At 43.8% G+C, this 25,725-nt stretch overlaps 1 protein-coding gene across 4 annotated transcripts in view; it reads right to left on the bottom strand.

The window, feature by feature from the left end:
* Positions 1–25,725, bottom strand: part of plxna1b (plexin A1b) — a 188,399-nt gene that overhangs the window by 111,068 nt on the left and 51,606 nt on the right. For all 4 annotated transcript variants that reach the window (XM_084348545.1, XM_084348547.1, XM_084348546.1 and 1 more), the window contains exon 3: positions 24,801–24,983. In XM_084348545.1, coding sequence (XP_084204671.1) covers positions 24,801–24,983 — 183 coding nt within the window. The remainder of the gene's footprint in view (positions 1–24,800; positions 24,984–25,725) is intronic.

The following is a 25,725-nucleotide window of genomic DNA, read 5'->3' as shown; positions in this document are numbered from 1 at the left end:
TCTAATAGCATCTTTTAGAAAGAGAGAGAGGGAGAGATGAGTGATTTCCATCTTTCTTGGGAAGAACCTGAATTATGGTGAGGAATTCTATGGCGGTTAAGATGTGGGTCTGTTTTGACTGTGCCGTCATGTAGGCGTGTGTGTGTATGTGTGTGTGCGTGCAGATGTTTGTAATAGATGTAACACAAGAGGCTAATGGGAGCCATGCCAAAACCACACCTCAGTGTAATGTGTGCCAAACCATTCCTGGCCACAAATGCCTGCCTCTCCTCCGCCTCTTTCATTTCTCCTTCTTCCCCTCTGTTCATTTTATTTCACCCCCTTCCCAAAGCACCTCTGGTTTTTTCTTCACTGCCAACGTCATTCTCTCCTTTTATTTTTGTTTTCTCCTCTGAATCATCCTCTTTTTCACCAAGTCCTCACCCTTTCCCCTGAAAGTATCTTCCTCCTCTGTCTTTCCATCACACAAGCAAAAAAGTAAAAGCCTGACTCAGCTCTTACACACACCACAAACATCCGTGAAACATCCAGAGAGAAAAGAAAGGGAGAAGTTGACGTAAACAAGTTGAGCACAGGGCACAAAATGGCAGTGAACCACAACATCGTCAGCCGGCGACAATGAAGATGTTTTAAATTAAGAGTAAGGTTACTGGTAACAATAGGAAGCTTGGTGGCTTAAATGAGAGATGGTTTAGAGGGGAGAAGAGTAATGACAGAACACACACACACACACACACACACACACACACACACACAAATAACGTCTGGCAGTTGTAAAGAACGAGGAATGCAGATGGTGTTTAAAATGAGCTTTTATGGCGTGGTTTAGAGCGATTTACTGCCGTGGTTGGCCGTGTGTGCGTGTATGTGTGTGTGCGTTTAATCAGTGAGTGGCAGTGTGCTAGCATGGTACGATAGTCTGAACGTGGTCCTGTGAGTTTAGTGTTCCAGTAAGACAAACTGCTCCACCCTTAGACGCAAACACACACATTGTCCTTCTTTCAACTATCTCTTATTTGTTTTCTTGGTCTTAATTTTGTTATTCTTGTCATTCAGTCTATAAAAAGTCAGAAAATAAAGAAAAATGGCCATCACAAATTAACAGAGATCAAACTGATGTCGTATATTTTTTGACCAACAGTCCCAAACTCAAAGATATTCAATTTACAAAAACAAACAACAAAGAAAAGCAGTAAAACATCAAAATTCAACTGCACATCTTTGTGAAATGCTAATGGCCAGCACACTAGAAACCATGGCAGGAGTTAAAATAGCTCTCTGAGCTTCTTTCTAATTTTTTTCCCTACTGTGCCGTTAACTCCCCTAATTTTATTCAACAGTGTCATCAAGACGGAAAAAAGCTGTTTGAACTAGCTAGCTTGCTAAATGTCAGTTGATTAGCATTAACTGTCAGTTAGCAAGCTTGTTAGCTCCTCATTCACAGTTTATTCAAAAGTATTCATACTGTTTGTATTCATACAAACCATTCCCCACATGTGGAGTAGTTTATAATCAGATAGGAGTTTAACTATACGTGGAAAAAAAAAAATCATCAATGTATCTTTAAGTGTCTGTTACACACTGTGTAAAGAGGTCAAAAGTACAAACTCAGGGAACGATAAGGGATGTCGGGTTAAGGGATAGGTCTGTATTGTGCAAGTGTGTGAATGTATGTGTGTTGTTCCTGGTTACTGCAGAAGAGAGGAGGAGGCACATTCCTGACATGACTGCCCTAATCCTGTCCTTCAATGCAATCCTCGACTGCCTCACCAACTACTTTGTATGTGTGTGTTGGTGTATGCCTACAAGTATTTTAATACCTCTGTTAGTGTGAAAACACACTTAAACACACAAACAAGCACCAGAAGTGTAGTCTTGTCCACCAACACTCTCCACATGTCAAGGGAGAAATGGAAAGACAGTGGCATAGCAACCTCATAGCAGTGCAGGGAGGTACGGAGGAAGAGAGAGGAGTGAGTGTGTGTGTGTGTGTGTGTGTGTGTGTGTGTGTGTGTGTGTGTGTGTGTGTGTATGTGTGTGTTTTCATATGCTGCGTCAGTTCCACATAACTGGTGTTATCCAGGAGGGAGAAAAAGAACAAGGAGGGAAAAATGACCTTTGGGTTTGAGTCAAAAACACCCAAATCTGCGACTTGCCTTTGAGTTTAATGGTGATGTGGTATGTGATCTGTAGGTCTGCTGGGGATTCTGCTGTTAGCTTAACACGGCTGGACTCTATTTGTGTTTGTCCAGAAGGCAGAACTCTGTTTTCTTTGGCATGAGGCTAAATGTAATTCTTTCTGCTGAGAGTTGGGAAGAGATGTTCTGATGGATGAGGTTTAAGTTATTAATGCACCTAAACTGGACAGGAAGCGAAGAGGGGTGAGTAACTGTTTCAAAAATAAAAATTATGCTCAAGTATCTACTATAGGTGACTGTGAGTGAACTTGAGAAAGTTAACTTTTGTGCACACACATCTTCACACAATCAGAAATCCATAAAGACGTAGTAGGTTTGCAGATTGTGTTGATTAACAATGAACCATTTTTTAACAGTTGCACACACATATGCACTCAGTAACTCACTTCCTCCAGTGTGAGTCGCCCATTTCTCTTCTCCACCCAAGCAAAGACAACATAAGTTTCTGTCTGAGACCAAAGGCCTGACTTTGCAGTCTGGCAAGACAAAATATAACCGCTTTCCTCTCTTCATCCTTCCATCCCCAGGTGAGGCCACCCACTTTTTTAGCTAACTCTTCTTTGGGGAGGAGCCAGAGGAAAGTCCCTGGCTTAGGTTTGGGGCCTGGTGCCGGGAATCCACCTCTGAAACTGAGGAGGAGAGAAAAAGGAGAACTGGGAAGACTGCCACTGACAGGAACACAAGTGAGAGTTAAAGCAGTGTGTGCCTTTCACGCCTCCCCTCCACTCTTTCAATGCTTTTTCTTCCATCGCTTCATCTCTGTGATGTTCATTCAGCACTCTTCTCCTCTTTACATTTTTATATCTCACTCCATCTCTCCGCTCAGTTCCCATTTCCCCTCCCTCCCTTGCCGACTCATACTGCGCTCCTAGTGTGCTGTAATGGTCCACAGGGATGGTCTTGGCTGCTGCCCACCAAACACAACGAGCACGACTGATTCAAGAGCCAAAAGACTGGACTGGACAGAGAGGGAGAGGGAGAAAATGTTGTTCACCATCTGTGTGTGTGTGAGTGTGAGAGAGAGACAGAGAGAGAGAAAGTGGAAAGGAGTGAAGTCCAGTACAAGCTGAAGTGAAACAATTAAACAACAGAGGGATGGGAAAGACAGAGTGAGCTGCTACAGTCATCCACAGAGAGGACAGGGAATAAGAGACCACACATAGCTCTAACTGGACCCTATTAAAACACACTCAACACTGCACCATTTATGCCTCTGTGCCAGTGTGTGTGACAGTGGAAAGGGACAGCTGTGGAGTGTCCATGGTGACATTTAGCAGATGTGCCAGGCATGTGTGCAAGCACATGTTCATGCGCGCGCACTAAAACCCAGACATGACCTAGTCCCAAGTGCTATTTAATCCCTTATAGTCTTGATATTACTCATCAAATGGCGCCAATAGAAAAGGAGAAATGAGGAAGATACATTTTTTACTTTTTTTAAGCCCTTGCTTTCTTTATTTGAAATGTTAAAAACATGATCATTGCTCAATATCTGACCTTCCCTTTTCTGGGAATTTAAGAGTTTTGATGAGCTAACTCAGCAACTCCTGTGGGTGAACAGGAAATTACCAATGGAAAGCAGCACAAAGGTCTTTATATATGCTTTAACAGTATGTAGCAGTTATACTATGATTACAATGAAGTCATCTTTGGTGGTAATGGCATGGTTTCCCTTCCTGTAAACAGGTAATACAGGAAGGGAAACCATTGCAGGTTGTTGATAACACTGTAAAATGATGTGGTGTCTCATGGCCAATGAGCGGAGGTGAATACACAAAACCAGGAAGCGGATGCTGTCCCCCTGCCAATGAGTAGAGCTGAGGAGTAATATATCATTCACACGCTGCTTTCCAGCCGATGAAAAGCGACGACGGGTACACCGAAAAAGAAAGTGGGTTCAGCTTTCCATCCTCTGGGCCCAGCTGAGTAGACACATCGTATGATTCTATATGTGGGCTGCAAGCTTGGCGTGCTACACTCAAATAACGTCTATTAATACCTCTACTGCTCAACTAGAGCCACTCCACACTGCCTTATGTAACTACAAGGTCACAGAGGGCACGGGTATAGAGATAGACTGTGATTGAGTAAGTGTACAGTATGCACAAACATACAGGAAAACACTCCTCTGCACATATACATGATGCCACTCGCTGCCTGCACTGGAGTAGGCATGCAAAGAGACACAGGAACACACACACAGACACACACACAGTCCTGGCATGCCATAGCAGTGCCTGAGCAGCTGGTACGACCAGGTGGAGGACAGATGCCCCGCCTCTGGTTTGGCCTGTAGCCATTGAAACACAATGGGGCCCGACCAATGGCTGCAGTCTCCGGGGAGGAGGTGGGGATGGGTTTGGTTGACACCCAAAAGCAATCCAGATGATACAGCCCACCCACGTTCAACCACATTCCTGTCAAATTACGAGAATTAGAAGCTGTAATCGACTGGCTGTATGTTTCTGCGGGTTCATCCAGGCCTGGGCGGTACTCTCATACAATTGGCACCAGCAAATTTGGCAACATCCAAATCAACAGGGACAACAACAGGAAAACAAGGAAGTGATTGTTTGCAAACTCTGTGCATTTCTTTGAATCTCTTGTTTGAAAAAGTGTTTGTTCCCATGATTTACAGCACACTAGACAATAACTAAAATATTATGTTGTAATGTGTTGAAAGAGCTGAACTTATTGCAGTCCCACAGGCTCAAAGTACAAACAGAGAGAAGGGCAGTGGTGAAAAAAGGGAAAACGAAAGAAAGAGACCCCAGGAAGGGAAAAAGGAGAAAAGCTGAGCAATGAGTGTGAGACCTTTTGAAATCAGAGGCTGCTGGCTGCCAATTACAAACAGATAATGTGTGTGCGTGGTTTGTCTGTCTTGAGTGAGAGAGCGAGACGAGGGCAAACACAGAGAAAAAAGAGAGAGCGCAGATTGTCTAAAGCGGCGGCCAGCTGGGTCAACTCTATTTTTTTCTCTGTGTCAGCGAGGGAAGACACGGCAGAGATATGGAGAGAAGGGGAGGAATGAAGGGAGGCTTGAGAAAAAAACAATACCAGAGGGTGATGGGAGGAAATACTCTCTCTCTAATACACTCAAACCTTAGCCCTCTCTATATTTGTCATGGGATGTGCAGAGCAGTCAAAATAAACAGTCCAGCACACACAAACACAGGCAGTGTAACGGCATCGCTTGATAAGAAATGGCATATGCATCAGCGATACTGTGCACCACCATCAGCATCTAAGGAAATGCCTCCAGTAGCTTTGCTGATGTGCGTGTGTTCCTGACAAAAGCAGCCTCTGACACATGTCACCGAGCATTAAATCCTCTTCCTCTTTACTCTGCTTTCCAACCATCTCACTCATGCTTAAATAAAGTTCAAATCAATTGCTAGTGAGAAAAGAAAGAAGTGGAAGTGAGTGAATATTGTGTTAGAGTTAATGTATGCCACCTCTTTAACACACACACCCACACAGAAAATGCTAAACTGGTGAGAAGGCTTCCCCTGGACCAAAATAGGCACGCGGCAGAAGAAAGAACAGCAAAAGTTTCCAGACAGTCAGCTGAGAGCACTGGACTGTCACAAGACTGCTTTTTTTAGAAGTGCTCTTTATTGTGTCTCTTTCTTGCGGCCTCTCTCAAAAACACTCACACATCTGCCAGCTTATCGTGCCCTTTCGCTTCCTCCCGACCCTCTCCCACCGCCCCACAGACAGAAACAGGAAGTGTGTATGAGCGGGGTGGAAGTTGTCCGTATAGAAAAGAGAGGAAATCCTTCGTCCTAGATTACTTTCTCTCACACCAACACACGCACGCACACACGGATAATTACACCAACATGCAATCAAAGAGATGAGGCCTGATTGGAGGTGGTGTTAATTACACAGACACACACACATATACTGATGACTCTATTACATATCCACTGTTACACAGTCAGTGTTGATGCCATACATGTTTGATTCAAAAGTTACACTGGAATTTAACTGCCACAATAGCAATCAATGAGTTGTTTACACACACAGATATAGGTCCAAAACAGGGATGACCCCATTGCTCGAAGTTTCATACATCTACTGTTGCCATGGTAATCGTAAGTAAATAAGATATCGTGTTGGCTACATCAAAAAAGTCAAAGTAAGACTAGCACAGGTGTGACCAATAAAGATGGCTCTGTTCTATTTAGTGCCCCAGTTGTGTAAGTGTCAGCGAGTGGGCATGCACAATACCAAAGCCTTAGAACTAGCTCACCTAAATGGCACACAACCATCATTAATGTTACAAATTCCTGCTTTGACAAGTCAAAATGTCTGCTGTAAAAAGGGTCTACTCTCACTGAAGCTTTGAAGCCCATAAAAAAAAAAAAGTATTCAGAACAGGCTGCATTCAAAGTGGCTAAAATACAGCCAGGATGATGCACCAAACCCAGCATGAATGGCTCCTACTCAGTCTCACTTCTCCTTTTCCTGACTAAAGTAAACACACACAGACTTTCCAAAGCTACAAAAAACACAATGCACACTAATAGATTCCTCAAAGGGTCACCGCACGTTGCTGTTAGCTCATTATGAACTGAAGGAGCCTGCAGCACGCTCACTCACTCCCTCTCTCCGGTTACAAGCAGAGCCGTTCACGTCCCAAAAGACCGGACACATGCGTACACAAAACACACACCGCTAAGCAGCAGCATGGGCGCTCAGCAGGATTTAGGGGACAATTAAAAAGCTCAATTAGACTTATATTCTTATTTCCAGAAACGAGCGTGTTGCAGATGGTGTGGCTCGCTCTTTGCTTTGAAAAACACACACTTTGCTGGTTTCCTCCCGGGACACAACACAGGGGAGATGGAGAGAGAGAGGAGGGAGGGATTTGATGTAAATATGTCTAATGGTGTTGCGTTTGCCAGGCTGTTGAGATAAGTGGCCAATGAAAATGTATCCCACATCTTTAAGATGCAATATTGCTGATAGTGATATGACATTGTGCATTTTCAAAAGGCAATTCACTACTTTGGCTTGAAAATCCCTTCGGTAAGGTGCTCGCTCAGTGCCTGTAGATGGAGAACAGAGTGTGTATGTGTGTGTCGTTCTACAAATACATTCACAGCCTTGTTTTGTTTCCCTATCGCCGTCATTTCCTCCCTCCAGCCTTAAACTATTTACAGTTCTGCCTTCCCAAACCCAGCCCATTCTCTAGCCTTTTCTTCCAAGTTTCCCTCCTCGCCTTTCTTCTCTCCCTCTTCCTCCTCTTCCAGTAAAACTAAGTATCACAGTGCCCATTGTCTTCCTCTCCTGCATCCTCCAAGTTTTCCGATGCCAAGTCTGTTGAGTCAGCCGCTGCATAAATCTACTGTTTGTGTGTGTGTACTTGGATAAATTGCTTTTGGCCAGGTCACAATCTTTGAATAGACAATACCTTTCCATTCAGGAAAAAAAGTCACAAGACACACACACGCACACACATTCAAGAGGCAGATGGTCCAACCTGTAGGTTTTCCACAGCCCATTTGTGGAAGGGGCAATGCTTCACTGTCCGCCCTAACTGGGTACACACACACACAGAGACACACGAAAAACACACGCGCATGCAGAGAGGGCAATAAATTCAAACCAGCACAATACAACCCCCACAACGGACATGGTGGGAGCAACGGGTAAAGCCAGAAAAGCATACAAAGTCCCTGAGTTCATCTGGAGGTAAACTTGATTCACGCTCACAGGAGGGCATGCGATGCAGTTCTCCAAAGATGAAGGAATTTGGCAACGTATGAAAGACTTTTCCTTTTTTCTTCCTCCTGCCATTCAGACTGTCTGCTTCCCTGAGTTTAACCATTACAACAAGCTGAAAAAAAAATGATTTTAAACAGCAGCAGGATTATTTGGATTGTTTTACCTTGAAGATTTCTCTTTTTTCATTCAAGTCATTCAAGTTCAGCAGAAAATAATAATGCTAAAATAATGCTGGCTTTCAGTCACAAAGACAAAAGGAAGCAATAAAATGGGAAATCAGTGTTTGGTGGGAGACATCAGCATTATTTAAAAAATAAAGGAAGCTCTTTCCCTGTGTTTGTACATTATGATGTAAACTACTATTTTGATAATCGATTAATCACATCAGTCATTTTTCAAGCATGTGAAATGTAAGGATTTGCTGCTCTTCTTTGTCATTTATGATAGAAAATTAAGACTCTTTGGGTTTCAGACTGCTGGTTGGACAAAAGAAGCAATTTTAAGACATTACTGTGGGCTCTGGGAAATTGTGATGAGAATTCTTCGCAATCTTTTTGACATTCGAATAATCGATTAATCGGGAAAACAATCGGCACATTCATCATTATTGATAATAATCGTTAGTTGCAGCCTACAGTAAAGACTGAAGGCCTTACTTGACAATAAATAAATAAAAGACAGTAAGGAGTTGGTAGGATGAGGACTGTAGCCATCACTGAGAAGACATCCTCCCACCAACATCTTCTTCTAATTCCCTCACTCTTTCTCCTTCTTCCTCTCCTTCTCTTCCAGCTGTCGTCTTCACTCCGTCTATGCCGACGATCAAATTAACAGCTAGTCAAGCCTTTCTAGCAGCTAATTGGTGAGCTCTGACAGAGAGATGCCCTCAATTTCCACCATCGCCTTGCTTGATACACACACACACACTTTCTCTCTCTCTCTCTCTCTCTCTGTACCAACAATAAATCACATAGAAGATCTGGTCTGTGGCCCACGGCAGCCTGGGAGAAATAGGGATGAACACACACACACGCAAACACACTTTCATGCACTCGACACATGCAGAACAATTGGCGTTCTCACACCCACAAATGCAAGAGCAAGAATTGTGGCACACACACAAACACAGAGAGAGAGAGTGCTAACTCAGAGCTGGAGTTGAGAAATCCCAGTGGGAAAAGCCACTTTCCGGAACATTTTACCCAATTTGCATTGCTTCTGGCTCCATCGCTCTCTCCGAGGAGAGGAGATGGGAATGAAGAGCAAGTCACAGGGTGCGCGTGTGTGTGCAAGTGAATCTATGTTTCTCCTAAGAATGTCATAACTGAGGGGTAAGAGAAAACACGTACGTCAGTTAAGTCAGCACTGAGAAAAATGCATCTTTTAATGCGTGAGAACAAAGAGGGAGCTTGTTTTTTGCATTTTAAACGCTGCATATTTCATCCATCTATCCAAGCATCCAGTTATTCAATGCTCCATTTATTTATTCCCAAACTGTTTCACTGAAAGATGCAAGTCAAGTTTGACTGCTAATGAAATTGGCTCTATATAAATGTGCTCTGAAGAGAGTCCTTCCATGATAAATGGCATGCACATATTAACTCTTGCCGACTTAACAGACTACACTGGATGTGAACCAGAAGGCCGTAAACAAGCGACACAAACACGCATTCTGGTGAACATCCAAGGTTTCATAACATCAGGACGTGCCCCTTGTGGCTTTTACCAGTCTACTGAGGACCTTGCATTTCTGAACTGCCACACACACAGCAGGAGAGTGATGCAGGACCAATGCATTAGAGAGATGATGCAATGAGAGGAGTCAGAGCCGCAAGCAATCAGTCTGATTAAGTGTGTGTGTGTGTGTGTGTCGCCTCTCCTTCTCCTCTGCTACAGCTCTCCTCCGTAATCCCTCACTTGCCTCTTCCTTAGAGGAATCAGGTTGTTTTTCCAAGGTTTGACATTATATCATCTGGTTAGGTACACGTGAAAGCACAAGTGTGACAAAAATACAGCTGTCAATTCATCAGGGGGCCCAGAGAGAGGGGGGATGGGTGGATGGGGAGCTGGATGGAGGAATGGATGATGAGAGGGGTGTCCGTGAGGTTAGTGAGCCATGTGATAAACCATGCACAAACATGGGCGATAGAATATAAATCTGAAGTATAAAATGCACAAGCTGTAACCAAGTATACATAACTATATATAGAGATGACTATATAAAGGTTGTAATGCACCATTTTGTTGTTTGCCAGATAACACTGGAAGAGAAAAACGAAGAGATTCAAGCATTCTTCTCTGGGCAGACACAAAACTTTCAGCAAATAAACAACATTTTCAAAATCAATCCACATTACTGTGGACAATATGTCTCACCTGATCTTTACTTTCTGGTCCTGGAGGTCATTAACAATTACAATCCTACCTCTTTATCAGAAGGCCCAATCGAAAGCTAATTTCCCTTAAAGCCTGCCTCTTAACTCTAATCATCTAGAGGGACAAACAATGGTCAGGAGCTCCCGGGCGCTACCTTCCCCCAGATTAACTCACCTCAGGCCCTTTCCAATAACTCTGAGTGGCTTTCAATGACCTCCTTGATTTCTAGGGATGGAAAAGATACAACTGTGTGTACAGCAAACAGATGGCATTGAAACTGCTAGTATATAAAGCAATGTGTATGGTATATAAACTCACAAGGAAAGGATGTGTGTAATAAATGGCATTATGTCGTGACCCACAGCACTGATGTCATATCCTGTTGCGAGGTCCTTGACACGCTCACACAGAGACGGTGTGGCAGAAGTCTCCGACAGAAGGTGAGCATGGTACAATTGCAGCTGTGCCAGTTACTGCACATGAACTTTATCTGGCTGCTTCTCTCTAACACACTCCATCCCCAGCGGCAGCCTTGACCCTCTCGCCTCCTCTTCACTCCACTGCATCACTAAATGCAGCCATTTTGGCTCCCGTAGGGCTCGTGATAGAGCTTTGGTCGCCTCCCGGCCACATTCATACCACTGGGCCTGTAATGAAACTATGGATTTTCCATCGGAGTCGTGACACTAACTGCCTGTTTGCCGTGCATCCGGTGTCTGCTGCACTATTCCGTACTGTATATATGGAGAGGAGAGGAGAGAAAAGATTCCCCATGCAATGCCATTTCTGCAATTCTTTCCACATCTTTCTGGCCATGGTAATGGTCTGTCAACTGAACAGCATTAAGCAACGGCTATATATTGACTCAGAGTAAAGAAATGTGAAGATAGCTTTCACATGGTGTTAAAGGAAGCCAAAATGTAGGGAAGAAATCACAGTTTACATAAGGTTATACTCAGGGTGGGACAAAATATTGACATGGCAATATGCTTTATCGCTTACTCTCTCTTTATCTGGTGCCAAATATTGATATTCTTATTAAAACATGCAGACGCTCTAAACACATTACTCTGTTTTTTTACTTATCAGGGTCAAACTTCATGACTCCTCATAGTCTAAACTACTGTAAACTTAATTTACACAGCATGAGAAGATGATAGTGAGGCATAGAAGACTTTTTCTGGCTATTTTAAATTGGCACGATAGCACATGTGGACGTGGTCAAGTTGCAGTCAGTGTGTGTGTGTGTGTGTGTGTGTGTGTGTGTGTGTGTGTGTGTGTGTTAATAAGGCTCTAAGCCAAGACGACAACGCATTGAAATACAAATTAGAGATGCACCGATCCGATACTGGGATCGGATATCGGCTCCGATATTGACTAATTAGCTGGATCGGATATCTGATGAATGGGGCCGATCCAGCATACCGATCCAGTCGTTTCATTTTTATTAATATTGGGCGCGGGTGTGACATCAGAGAGAGGCGAGATTGTTGCGGGTGTGAGAAGTGTGTTGCTCAGCTCCAAAGAGTATTATGTTTGTGAGTTTTTGTCAGCAGAAAAGAGTGACTTTAGAAGCCCTGTACTACTACTGTTCATTCAACAGTAGTATCGGATCGGTATCGGGTATCGGCCGATACGCTCAGCCCAGGTATCGGTATAGGGATTGGATCGGAAAAAACTGGATCGGTGCATCTCTAATACAAATTACTGCTTTTTGCATTTTTAGGGGTATTTTTTCGTCTTCAGTTACACAGACATCGTAATGTATCTACTATATTACAGAATACCCACTTTTTATTGCCTTTTTGCAAGGCAGAAACATTTACATCATGTATGTGGATTTTCCCTTAAGTTACATTCTATAGTGTGGTTGTAAGCAGATGTAATATCAAAGCAACAGAGAGTATAGACTGAATCCAGTTCGCAGCCACTGTGTTGTGCATGGCTGAGCATGTCGTCGCAAACACACAGCTCATCTGCAAGCGCACAAACACCAAGACAGAACGAACATGCCGAGGGAGTTAATGAGCGCGTGTGCTGCCTCTGCAGTTTCATCTCTCTCTCCCTCTCTAACACATACGTCTGTCTATCTCTGCCTCGCTCTACCCATACACACATACACACACTCACACACAGGCACACACAAAGGGGTAAACATGACCTACAAGCCCACTTATTTCCAACCCCAGTTGAAACTGCATTCCCAGCACTGTGCCGCTGCTGTGTGCAACTTGTGTTGCGTTCAGCAACGTTGCAGCAACCCAGATTCAATGTTGTGACTGTGATCAAATCCCTTGACTGCACCACAAACATCAATGCTCCCTGTGACACATACACACATACATAGACACGCACACACACACACACACTCTCTCTCTTTCACATCCCTCCTCTTCCTCACTATCGCCAGCCGCGGCTGCCCTGACTACTGTTGCCATGGCAACCGAGGAGCAGGCCCGCCACTGGGGGATTTGGAGACAACTTGGAGTAAAGACCCCTATGTTATTGGAGCCTTATTATTGGGTGTGTGCTTGTGCGTGCTCGAGTGTGACCGTGTTTATTGTTGTGTGCTTGAAAACCCTCTGATATCTGCTGCACAATAATAAAACGGGTCTCTCACGGGGGCATCAGTGCAGTCGAAAGCCATATACTCTCGCCCTGGTACAGGGAGGACAAATACTAGTCAGGGGTAATGACGAAAGCCAAGCGTAAAGTAGTATTAACGTCAGCCCCACCATTGATTGAACTGCAGGAGGATTTGATGAGTGAGAGGAAGACCAGAAACCCATACACCCATCGCTTTCCACCCCTCCCCTCTCTTATACACACCCTCTGTGCTGGCCCTATCCATTCCAAGGTTATCAGTAATCCAATAGGTTTCCCTGGAAGCAAGCAGTTTTCCAGAGATACAGCCAATATCCTGAAACCACAAACATCCGGAAGGAATTCCTACCAAGTGACACAGCGTTCCCTCTCTTCCTGTCTTTCTCTATTACCGGATGAGAAGTTCTTTCATCTGTTGCAACTATTTCTTTCCTGAGAAATTTTGATGCATCTAATTTGCGGTTCAGATCGTAGTCACACACGGTACTCGTGAGGACTTGTTCCACATAAACACACCTAAAGGGATGAACGTTCACACATTGGTTGGCAATCAAGTCTTAAAATCTATCAATGATGTGCCCACATGCCCATAAAACACACAAACCAAGGATGAAGCTAAAGGGTCTGGTGTTATTTCTGGGCCACTAGTTCCCTGCCATTGACCCATAAATAGACGGCGCACAGCTCTTATGGATGATAACACATAGCCAAGAGCCTTCAGGCTGAAGCTTGGAGCGTACACGGACAGAAGATGCAGAGTTAGTGGGATATGATGCACAACGGGTGGGGTTACATTGACTTAAGCTGAGGCCTTCGCTAATGACAAATAATTCAATCTCCGCAGAAATCCATTGAAATCCACTGAAGAGGATTTTTAGCTTGTTACAGTGCAACAAAGTGGTCCATAAAGTATTTACATGCTTTGACAGGAGCATATAATGACCAACACTGTAATGTATGGTTTCCTTAGTGACCGTGCATATCTGCTGCGTGGTGCACGTCTTCGTATGTATCTGTACATTCTCATGTTTCCTGTCTGTTTTTCCTATTGTGTGCGCCTGTGTACTTGCATTCATTAATGAGTGCGTGCATGTCAAAATGTATGTGTGTGTGTGTGCAGCCTCTCTCTGGGGACCCTGTTTGCTGTGCTTTAATTAGCTTAATCCACCGGCAACACATGGACAGGGTAGCAGAGAGGGAGAGGGGTGTGTGGATGGCTGAAAAGAGAGGTGGCAGAGGAGACTATCTCTCCTCCTGCCATTTGCTGCTACTACTCCTCCTCCACCACCACCACCGCACACACACACCCCTTCATCTTGGCTCTTGGCAGTGTCCGTAACTGGCCAGACCATTGTAAAACCCAGAGGGAGGAGGAAACCGTCTCCGAAATGGCCACATGTGCTGTCGGAGGCCAACTAAACCATTTCCAGGGGGACGCTGCATTCAAACAGTAGCCAAGCTAAGTGACCAATTAAATATAATAATGAGGGCTTAATTGGTGTTAGCCAATTTAGAATGACACCCTGCAATTAATGTTATGGAGAAGGTATGGAGGAGACTGTTGGGAGTGCCTGTGCTCCTTGTTGTGCTAATTCAGCAACCCAAACCAGTATTTGTGGCCAAGACCATTGTATGGGAAAAGATGGAGAAAGGAAGCGGGTGGAGGGGGGGTTGAAGAAGATAGGTGAAGTGAGAATAAGATGGGAGGAGAAAGAGAAACACTGTGTTGGGAGAGAGTGGGTGGGAGGCGAGGGAGGGACTGAAAGAGAGGACTGGAGGTGGGAGGGAAAGAAGGAAAGAAAGAAGATGCACAAACAAATGCTAGCCTTGGGAATAGATGCAATCAGCTCAGTCAGTCAGCTAATGACTAATTCCATGGAGAAAAGAGAAGAGCAGAAAGAGAGTAGCAATGGTGTGAGTAAATCAAAGAGAGAAAAACAAGAGGGGCTGTGTGAAAGAGACTAGAACTGAAGGGGGAACAAGAGACAGACAGGGAGAAGAGAGATAGATGCATACATGACTAATTAAAGACTCCATCAGTTTGAAACATTTGAACCAAAGGAAAGGATGGATAAATATTTTACCATGAAGAGGAGACTATGAGCTCTCTGTATCCCAGACTCTGGATGGGGTGTGGAGAAGGAGGAATGCGAGGAAATAGAAGGAGAGAGAGGCGGTGAAAAAGAAATATCCCTCTGCGAGAAAGTGAATAACACTCTGTGCCCAGTGAGCCTCCTCTTAAATGCCTAATTCTTCATTTTTAAGGGCTTAGCAGATGGAAATGGTAAAGCCACAAGGTCAGCTGCACCCATAATAGAGCCATTAGCTGTGTCTTTGCTAGCTCTGCTAACACTAAAAACAAGAACCTAAGCTGGTGCCGCTACAACTGTTGCTCATCTTAATTAGCACTTAATGAAATCTTAACTCTGTAATTAAAGTGGATTCACTGCCCTGCACACAACAACTAATAAAAAAACGAGCCAAAGACATAGAAGTAAGTTCACTTTAGCCAACTGTTACGCTTAAAGATTAGCCAGAGGGCATTAGACCAGCATGGGGGATTGGCTTTCCGCTTGGCTATCGCCGACTCTTACGCTAACAGGATTAGCCATGGGGTCACTGCAATATGGCCAGCAGTGGTCAGGAGGCAAGCAGACTAAAAACAGGCAGGCCGGGGGCAAGTTACCAAGCCGGCTAACATTGTGACGAGGCTTCGGGCTGAGGCTTTTCCCTCCGGGGGACACGGAGGAGGGAGGGGGGTAATTAGTTAGACGGCGGGAGACGCCACCATGCTGTGTGAGAAGCATGAACGTGGGGAGCTGTTGCATTTGGATTTGTTTGTTTGTGTGTGTGTGTGTGTGTGTGTGTGTACCTCAAGGGTATTTTAGTGAGTGTATGTGAGAGAGAAACAGAGAGCGAACTCTATGCCCAGCTTACATCGTGGCCCTGAAATGCTCCCAAAGCATATGAGAGCAATGTGGCGACAAACACAAGAAAACAAAACGGCAAAAATTCCATTAATCACATTTTTCTAATAAAACACTGTTTGCGAATGTATGCCAGTCCGGGTGAACACAAATGTGTGTTTGTTTCTGTACACACAAACGTTAATCATCTTAACGTCACTAAACCAGAGGAACTAATCAAAAACAATCTATTAAAAATCTATTAGCTTGGCAATGGGTAATCTGATAAGTGCGCCACAGTCGCTTCCCATAGGAGAGAGTGTGTGTATGCTGTCTGCATTCTTCACAGTAGATTAGCTGATTTGATAGTAACTCACATATTTACACTCATTTACACTCGTCATTTAGTGTAATGGAGATGAAGAAGCCGCTACCATCCTGTTATTTACAGAGATTTAAGGGACCCACCAAAGTGTCTTTGTCCTTTATTTGTCAGTCTTCTACGCACGTGTATCTCTCTATAAACGGTCGATCATTCCTGCCACATGATGGCTGAAGGGTTGTGCAGCTTCCATGTGTTGCCGTTAAGGGCTTGTGGAGAGCTGCGCAGCCATCTGAGGACAGCCTCTTCTAAGCCAAGGCGTATACTGTGGGGCTGCTGGGCTTAATTGCAAGGAAATGAGCACGCGAGACGTTGTGTGAGCATGTGTGTTTGAGTGTGTGTGTGTGTGTCTGTTTGTGAGCTACAGCCACTGCGAGCCAAAGGTGATCGGTGCCCGCTGTGCCACTCATGCCGAACCCTCTGGACACGGTGCAACCATCCAACGTGCCCCAGTGTGTGTCCAGGTTTTTATATACCTGCATGAATGTGCTCATTTTTGGCTTGTTAGCTTGAGATATGACATCCCTTCTGGTGTCAGTATACGTGTGTGCATGTGTGTGTGCTTGTGTGTCTTGCCAGAAGTGACTGTGCCCATGGAGCTTTGGCACTGCGCCATCTACCAGGTGTGCCGTTGGCTGTATCATTTGGCATGGACAGAGCTATGCCAGGACACTAAATCCCCTCCTCTACCAACAACTTCCCAATCTACATGCACAAATAATGTCAACATCAATGACAAAAGATCACATTTTTATTTAAAAGGGGGCACTATCTAGAAGAAATTCAAACTCACACTTTCAATGTTTACGATCCAAATGACGTAACAATACAAACTCAGAAATAAGTAGTTATTCCATAACGAAAAAAAACGAGCTGTTATCTGCACTACAGATAAGAGGCAATGTGTGTAATTTTTTTATTTTGGTTCCCTTTAATTCGTATATTTCTCTATATGGCATTATAGAACACTTGCCAAATCAACAGAATTACTTAAAAAGTAAAAGGTATGTAACTTTGCACACATATATGATATGAAAAGCAGGGATTCTTTGATGTTCTACCCCGAGATGTCTGAAGGAGATGACCTAGAAACAGGGCTAGCCTAGTCCTCTCACTTGGATCATGTGAGCATCCCAGCTTGCATCCAGACTCTTCTAATCTTCCCTTAAAAATGGATTCTAGCATGGTGCATTTATTATTCATCTCCCTCGCTCTTTTCTTTTTCCCCTTCTGTCTCCTTTTCTCCCGGCTTTTCTCTCCTTCTCTCTCATCTACTCCTCACTTTGCCTCATTAACCCCTGGTAGCAGTGAATTAGGATGGGGGGGGGGGGGTGCAGAGGTAGTGAATGAGCGCAGTCACACGCTTTTGGACCAAGCTGAAGTGCATTAGCGCTGAGATTATCAAGGTCTGAACTGTTCTCATCAATGGCATTAGCTAACATCCAAGCTCACTGTAACTTATCCTGCGCTTTACAAGTGATTAGCTTTGAACATTTCGCACCGCGGTGGTGAAATGAGTGAGTAATGGTTGGCACTGAATTTATGAAGAGATATTTGTTAAGATTTGATAAACTTGCAGTAATTCATAGTGTCTGTTAAGGTCACCAGTGCTTGGGAGAGAGGTAGGAAATGAGGATCATTATGCCAGATGAGGCTCTTGCAGGATAAAGGTGTGGAGTTGGAGACACTGGTTTAATGAGACAGCGTGGGTGGATTCACAAGTGTGTGTATGTGTGTGTGTGTGTGTGTTTTTGTGTGTGTAGGAGATGTGGTGGCATTAAATCTTTTAAGAAGACCTCTCATTACTGTCTACTCTTACAACATTAAGTGATACAGCCCATTTACCAAGACGTGAAAGTGTGTGTGGATATGCAAGGTTGTGCACGTACTTTTACATGCAAACTTCTAACATGTATGTACACTTCAATGTCTATACTCTCCACGTGTGTGTGAGTGTGTGTGTGCGTTGTCCTTCTCTTTAATGAGAGAAAATGATTAGAGAAAAATAGCGATCGCTACATCTCGACTCGATGCGTGCACACACGACGCTCAACTATTATCAGGGAGAGGGATCTTTGATCACAGACAGAGACAGAAAGACAGAGCGGAAAGAGAATATGTGAGCAGCAGATGAAACGGAGAAAATGAGACGCAGCCGGGCAACGTGGAAAAATATGGATGATTCCTTTTACTAATTCATTACTGTGGTTTTACAGTGGCTATTTTAGTTAGAGTGAGAGTTATGGATGCCTTTTAGATATTGTTCAAGCTCATAATATCCAACAATCTATATGACTGTTTCTCAGGGTAGCAGTCCCCGATGGCCTGAAGTCACACATCTTATATTGACTGTGTGAAATTCTGCCTCTGAGGCTGTCTTTGTGTACAAATATGTGTGTCTGTGTGGGAGCGCCTGTCCACAGGGAGATGTTGTGTGTGCTTTGTTAGGTTGAGTGTGGCCACGCAGGAGGACATGACGACAGATGGGAGAAAGTCTCGGGCTGGCGATGATGAGAGATAATTGATATCAGCGCACTTGAGTGTGCACACGCATACGGAGACGCATTCATTCTCAAAACCTGAGAAAAATGAAGTGTTTCCCACATAAATCCACCTGTGGCAGCCTGAAGTAGGATAATACAGGCAAGAAACCATACGTCTCCATCTGGTACGGGAAGCTAGTTCATTTATTGAGCTGATTTCATGCTAGGTTGCGTGCTAAGGGAGGGTTCTTATGGTGAGGAAGATAGACTGTATATGCATGGCTTGTCACACTCACATTATGGCTTAACTGGGCTGTATGTAATTGGAAAATGGCATTTAAAATCTGTGCTGTCAGGAGAGAGGAGAAACCGCTGCAGAAAATGACACATTTTGCTGTTAATTTGGGAACATCCTGATAAGATTGGATGACTGATGGCGCTCTGGGAAAGAGCTAAATTAAGTGGAAAAACTCAGTGTTAAATGCAAAGTGTAAATTATCTGTTTTTGTCTTGAGCGCCTCAGTCTGAACTTCTTTTCCCTCTACCGTATCTGATCCCTTTCATCTGTCTCAGCATCTCCATTTCTTCAGTCTCTTTCTCATCCGTTCAGAATTTGTGTTGGGGTGTGTGTGTGTGTGTGTGTGTGTGTGTGTGTGTGTGTGTGTGTGTGTGTGTGTGTATGTGGGTGTATGTGTGTGTGTATGTGTGTGTGCAGTTGTGTGAACTAATGACCGAGGGCTACCAAACGCCTGCACAAAGCCAGTCTCTGTGCCGTTGCCTGGGCCAAACAACTCGTGGCTCGGCTGGTTGAGCCAAATGGTGACACAAACCACACACACACACACACACACACACACACACACACACACACACACACACACACACACACACACACACACACACACACACACACACACACACACACACACACACACCCCCCCCCCCCCCCCCCCCCCCCCATCAATCCTCCCCTACTACATCTTCTGGTCAAATGTTACTGGTGTGGTTCCACGGTGTGTTTATTTATTCTGTTTTGGGTGGAGGCCCTCACTGTAAACCCTGGGAGGTGGACATGGACATTTAAATGCAAACCACAGACACACATGGTCTCTCTTTTTCACAAACACACACACGCGGGGGAGTTTGACAGGGCAGCATTATGCACCAGTAGAATAACAATCATCAGTCAATTAGGCCGTGACATGGTCTCTTGATGGTGACACCGGCAGTCCCAGTGGAATACATCAGTGACTTCACACAGAAATATACACACACAAACGACAACCTGTCACTTGTTATTAACCCCTGCGATGTCAAGTGACTTTGTGTTTACTATAAAAACAGATCGAACATTCACCAAAACATGAAAAACAAACAAACGTTAGCTTTTGTACATGATGGATGATTATTTCACAACAGACACATCTTTCCTATTCACACAAAATATTAGCGCAATAGTTAGCAACTGTGATGCACTCTGTATCTGAATCAGACTTGTACGTATTATACAGTATATTTTGTTGTTTTGTTGTTGTTGTGTTATTATACTTTTCAGATTAGTTAGCTTTTATGGAGGTTAGATTATTATTTAAAAGGTATCATATAGCTTAATGTGGTGATTCCAGTTTCGGTAAAGCTGAATTCTCCAGTACACATAGATATGTGATGGATAGGCAGCACTTTTTCCTCTCGAGCATCTTTAATGATAGGTGTCAGCGGCTTTGATCAAATAAAACCAGCGACCAAACTTACAGAATCTAATGCCAATGCCATTGTTCATTAAACTAACTAGCGTCACTGTCTGTAGCAGCTTTTACATTTCAGAACCCATCTGGAAACTGATGTTTAGATTGCAGCTGATTGGCTGATGTCGTCATCCTCTCATCCTGTAAGATGACAGAACTGATAGGGGTTCATGTTATTACTCAGGACAACTCAACAGAACCAATGCTAATCAGTTTATGGAAACACTTTGGCTGGTGCATAGGTCAATCGTTATCTTTTGGTTACAAGATATTCACGCTACACAGGCACTCTGCGACCCATTTTGATGGAATTTAATCCGCAATTGATGAACTTCTTTTTAATCTTTCATACTTTTGTTTTGTTAAATTAGTCTTAAAAACTAGTCTTATTTTGTGACCTTTCCTGCTGGTTTTTTTTTCACTTTTTATTTTCTTCAACAACATAACTGCTTTGTAATACATTCAGTGTGAGGTACAAAAGTTTGCATGATGTCAACTTTTTTGGCCAATTACAAACTTCTACTCCAAAAGAAACAGAAAGACAGATTGTACAGAACTTACATGAAAAATAAAATAATAATAAAAAAAATGTCAATAGCCAATCCCCATATTCATTAGTTCTGAGTTGTTAGAAGTTTTGCCTCATTGATGCCTGGATCAGATGAATGGGCATTGGGCGTCACCTCCCCACCTCACCCACCTGAGGCTGGCAGGGCCACAATGGGCACACACTGGGCGCTGCTGGGGGCACCTACCACCTGGCACACTGGCCTTGCACACACAGCAGATGGCCCGAGTCGGCCCCCAATGGAGGGCGCAGCTGAGGAATCCTAACGCATGTGTGTGTGTGTGCAAATGTGTGTGCAGTATCAAAAACAAGCACTTATAATAGGTATTGGATTATCGACCAGGATCCTCTCTTTTGTCTGCGGTCCTTGGGCCACCTATTGAGACTGTGTGTGTGTGTGAGTGTGTGTGGGTCACAGTGGATGCCCTTTCATTGTCAAAGCTCAACAGTGCCTTAAAGTGCAGAAGTGGCCGAGAGAATTGCTCCAAACCACCAGTTTCACACAATGTCCATCTGCTTACTGCTTTGCTGCATATACAGGGTTTCTTTAGACCGAATACATTAAACGTAGAGAGTGAGGGTGAGATATGGTACAGTATATGCAAAGCTGGCTTGCTAACAGATGGAAAGAGACACACGGTGACCAATGACAGGCAGAGATAATGAAACAGTCAAAGGGAATGGAGGCATTTAATCCTTAATATTAAGTGCAGCGGATGGCCAGTCCAGCGCTGTGTCCTTGACCGCAGCGGTGTCCAGATGACCGCTGGAATGAGTTAATCACACCAGTGGACATCACCTCTCTTCATCACTTCCTTCTCTCCTCCGCCTCCTCTAGCTCTCCTCTCTATCTGCTTCATCTTTTTATCTGTATCCTCTCCTATCTTTGTCCCATCAAACTAGGACTCATTAGTAAAAGCTTCCCCTGTGTGTGTGTGAGAGAGAGAGAGAGTTTGTGTGTGGCCAACAGAGCACAGAGGGACTTCATTAGTGCATTAAACATGTTGTTTGTGCCACCGTCTTGTTGCTCTGGACAACCTTGGGCAATAGAGTGGGCTAAAAATAGACTCTGAGTGTAGATAACACAAGATATCAAAGACCTTCAAGTTCAGCCAAATGAAGAATGAAGAGATGCTTCAGGTAAAATAATGTTACTTTAAAAAGAAACATCTTCCATTAACCTAGTCAAGAAGATCCCTTTGAAACACACTGGCTGTTTATTTTTATCGAAAAAGCCTTGCAAAAGTTTTGCAATTGTCTTTGAAGCACAGCCCTTTGGATTGTTTCAAATTCTGTCACTCCTTCCCCTCTTACTAAGACAGAAAAACACACTTGATAACTGAATCCTTCTAATGCCATCGTCCACCCTATCAGTATTCACCCTGTTTCTAGCCATCTCTCCCTTCCACATCCTCAGGCATGGCTATATAAACAGCATTCAACACTAGTGCTCTCCAGAGGAAAGTGTAAGAATAGGAACGCGCTCCATCTTGGCATCATGGTCTGCATGCACTCCAACAAAACTGTCGGAAGCTACAAACAGCCTCCTGTAGAAACAGATCCCAATGACTCAAACACACAAAGAGCTGCATGCATTGTTGATTGATCGATTCGTCAATCGCAACACAAATAATTGTCAACCATTTTCATAAAATGTGTCGGCCATTTGCTGGTTCTAGCTTTTTAAATGTAAGGATTTGCTGCTTTTCTTTGGCATATATGACAGTAAATGAAGAGTCTTTGGGTATTGCACTGTTGGTTATACAAGAAAAGTAATTTAGACTCTGATGTCATTATGGGCTCTGGGAAAGCATGTTTTGACAATTTATACACTGAACGATTAATCATGGATAATCGACAATGAAAATAATTGTTAGTTGCAGCCCTAACAGTCACACTGACCCACAAAACACAGAGCACAAGAGGACGAACGCGTGCCAAATCAGACAGAAAGAATCTGTTACCACAAGCTATTAATTCAGTTGCTCTTTTCACGTTTCTCTTCATCTTTCTCTTTATTACTTTGCCTTTTTTTCTCTCTTTCTGTCATTTTTTTTTCATTGAGTGTTTTTTCACAGCAGAACTCAACCTGGCACTGCTGCTTGTGAGTCTGCTGTGTGAATGCTCCAATGTCAGGTTTTTAGATATTGTTCCTTCTATGCAAATTGAATATTTTCCAAGACCAGATTTCTTGTTGTTTTGGGGGATTTTCTGTCTGAAACAGAAGGCAGCCAAAAGAACTGCAGGCTTTTTGGCTCTGTTATTTCACAAACACACACACACTCACACACACAAAAAACGCACACAAAAAAAAGCAAAAACAACATAATGTCACATTGCTTTCCCAGGTGAGGTTCCACACACACACGTACACCTCAAGCGGAGTGCATACCAGCACAGAGGAGAAGACGTGACGATAGCTAAATAAATAAAGGGACCACTGCCAAGCTAAGTGAATGGTTGTCACTTTGACAAATGCACAGTGCTGAATCTTAGTCAACATTGTATTGTTTGTTGTCTCTCACTCCCTCATAAACACACACGCGCGCACACGCACACACAAACCCATGCCATTACAAGCGTGCGCATTATTATGCGTACTGTGAGTGACAAACACACAAACACAGCGTGCATACACAAACACGCATTAAAGGCACACAAATACACAGGCTGATTATACATTCATAATATTGAATGGATGACAGGTCTTGAGCAGTGCGGAGGGAAACGGGGTGAATTCCAATGAGCTACCATTTACCCCGAGAGCTCTGTCCTCCGTAGACTGGATACACACACACACACACACACACACACACACACACACACACCAAGACGTGACACATAGTAACGAACACCCAGGCTGCACACAAGCACATTACACAGATAGATTTGTAATGATGGCATGTTGTAAGAGTGTACATCCAACATGCAATCACAAAGAAAGTTATATACATGTCAACCAAAATGTATTTAACCAAACTGTCCATCTCTTTCTCATTACTCAACCGAAGTGCACAACAGGTGCATCAGTGTAGCCAAAGTTTGCATCTGATGTTGAAACCAAACCCCCGCAAAACAAGAAAAATCCTCAAGAAATCCACTTCTAAACTGCTCTCGAAATAAAAGTTTCATCAAGCAGAGTTAGACTGAAAGTCAGACAGAGCTCAGAAAGTTAAAAACTCCATCCACCCATCCATCACCTCTCCATCCCTCAGTCCCATCCTCTTATCTACCCGCCTGAATTAATCTCCACTCCACAGCTGACCAGGAAAGAAAAGCCATTCGCCAGTCATAGCTGTTGGATTGATTGAAGGCGAGCTCTTAAAATTAGAGGCGAGGCGTTGCGAGGCGTTAGGACACAGCAGTAACATTTTATGTCTGACGTGACCACCATGACAATCGATGAGGGAGTGGCCACAGACTTGCTTTAAATTGCTTGTTAAATGAACAGGTTCTGAAGGCACTTGAATGCCCTGCTGGAAATGGCCACAAGTGAGAAAAAAATGGAGTCGTCTGCTTTTAATCTGGGTGTAAAAAAGCGCCAGGAAAGTGCTTTTTTATGTCAATGCACAAGAAATTTGCTGCAGGATTTTGGTTCAAAAAGGGAACAACCAACACAACTGGCTGAGAAGCTAATCACCAGCTTAAACTGAGAAAAATGACAGTAATGAGTTGCATCTCTTTATCTAAATGTCCTTAAAATTATAAAGTAAAGTGCTCAAGATCAACCAAAAAAAAAGACAACTGACATTTCTTCAATTAATATGAAAAAAAAGCCCAAAATGAAATATAAAATGATTCCTACCTTCTTCAGTTTGCCATTCCGCGTGCCCACAAAAGCCACGGTGTTCCCACGGTAGTCGTATGCCGCCACCGAGGTCATGCCATCATCTTTGTCGATGAAGAGAGGGATGCCCTCGATGGTGCTGGTTCCCCCCAGAGGCTGGTTGAAGTCCTGGCCGCAGAAGTTATCGTCTATCTGCAGTGGCTGGAGGAAGGAGAGAAGAAAAAAATGGTTCAGAAATCAATTCTGTGACAGAGGATGTCTTCTAATGTATTCATTTTGAGTCTTACATGAGTTTTGGTGTGTTTATTGTGCAACTAAGACGACTGCACATGTATATTTTTTATCTTGAGCTTTTTTTTATGATACAGTAAATCCACAACTTCACACAGTACAACTTTAATAATCTCCCTTTTTTGTATTGAAGCCTGTATTTTTGAAGAGAAGAAGGACTATGAGGGAGTGAGGAATGAAACATAACAAAGGTCCGGGGCCCGGATCAAGCTCAACACATCAAGCTTTAGCAATTTCCAAGGCAGTCCCTCAAAGCTTCCCTTCAAAGCAGCAAAGCTGTCAAAAAGTCCACTTGTGACTCGTTTCCACATCACAGCAGGAGCACAGACGCGGGGCTATAGGTGCGTCCTCTAACTTCAGTGCTTTTACTTGATTACGCAACTTGTTTCGCAGCCTATTCAGACATGAGCCATTCACGAAAACACCCTCCTTTCTCCCTAACTGAGTCCCACCGTGCAGAAACCTTCAACATATTGTAAAGTGTTCAGTCACGGCGGTAATGCTGGTGACCATGTGACAATATCTGGAGCATTCCCGTGTCACGAGGGGACCATCGCCCCAGGCAACTCATTGACCCATATGATGCCTCAACCAGCCACCACACACACATGCAAACACACACTCACTCACGGAGTACAGGCAGTTGCCTATG

Source organism: Pagrus pagrus (assembly GCF_965226575.1).
Source record: "Pagrus pagrus genome assembly, chromosome: 3".
In the NCBI taxonomy this organism is placed as follows: domain Eukaryota; kingdom Metazoa; phylum Chordata; class Actinopteri; order Spariformes; family Sparidae; genus Pagrus; species Pagrus pagrus.
Note: the sequence above shows the minus strand (reverse complement) of the source record. Positions and strands in the feature narration are given on the sequence as shown.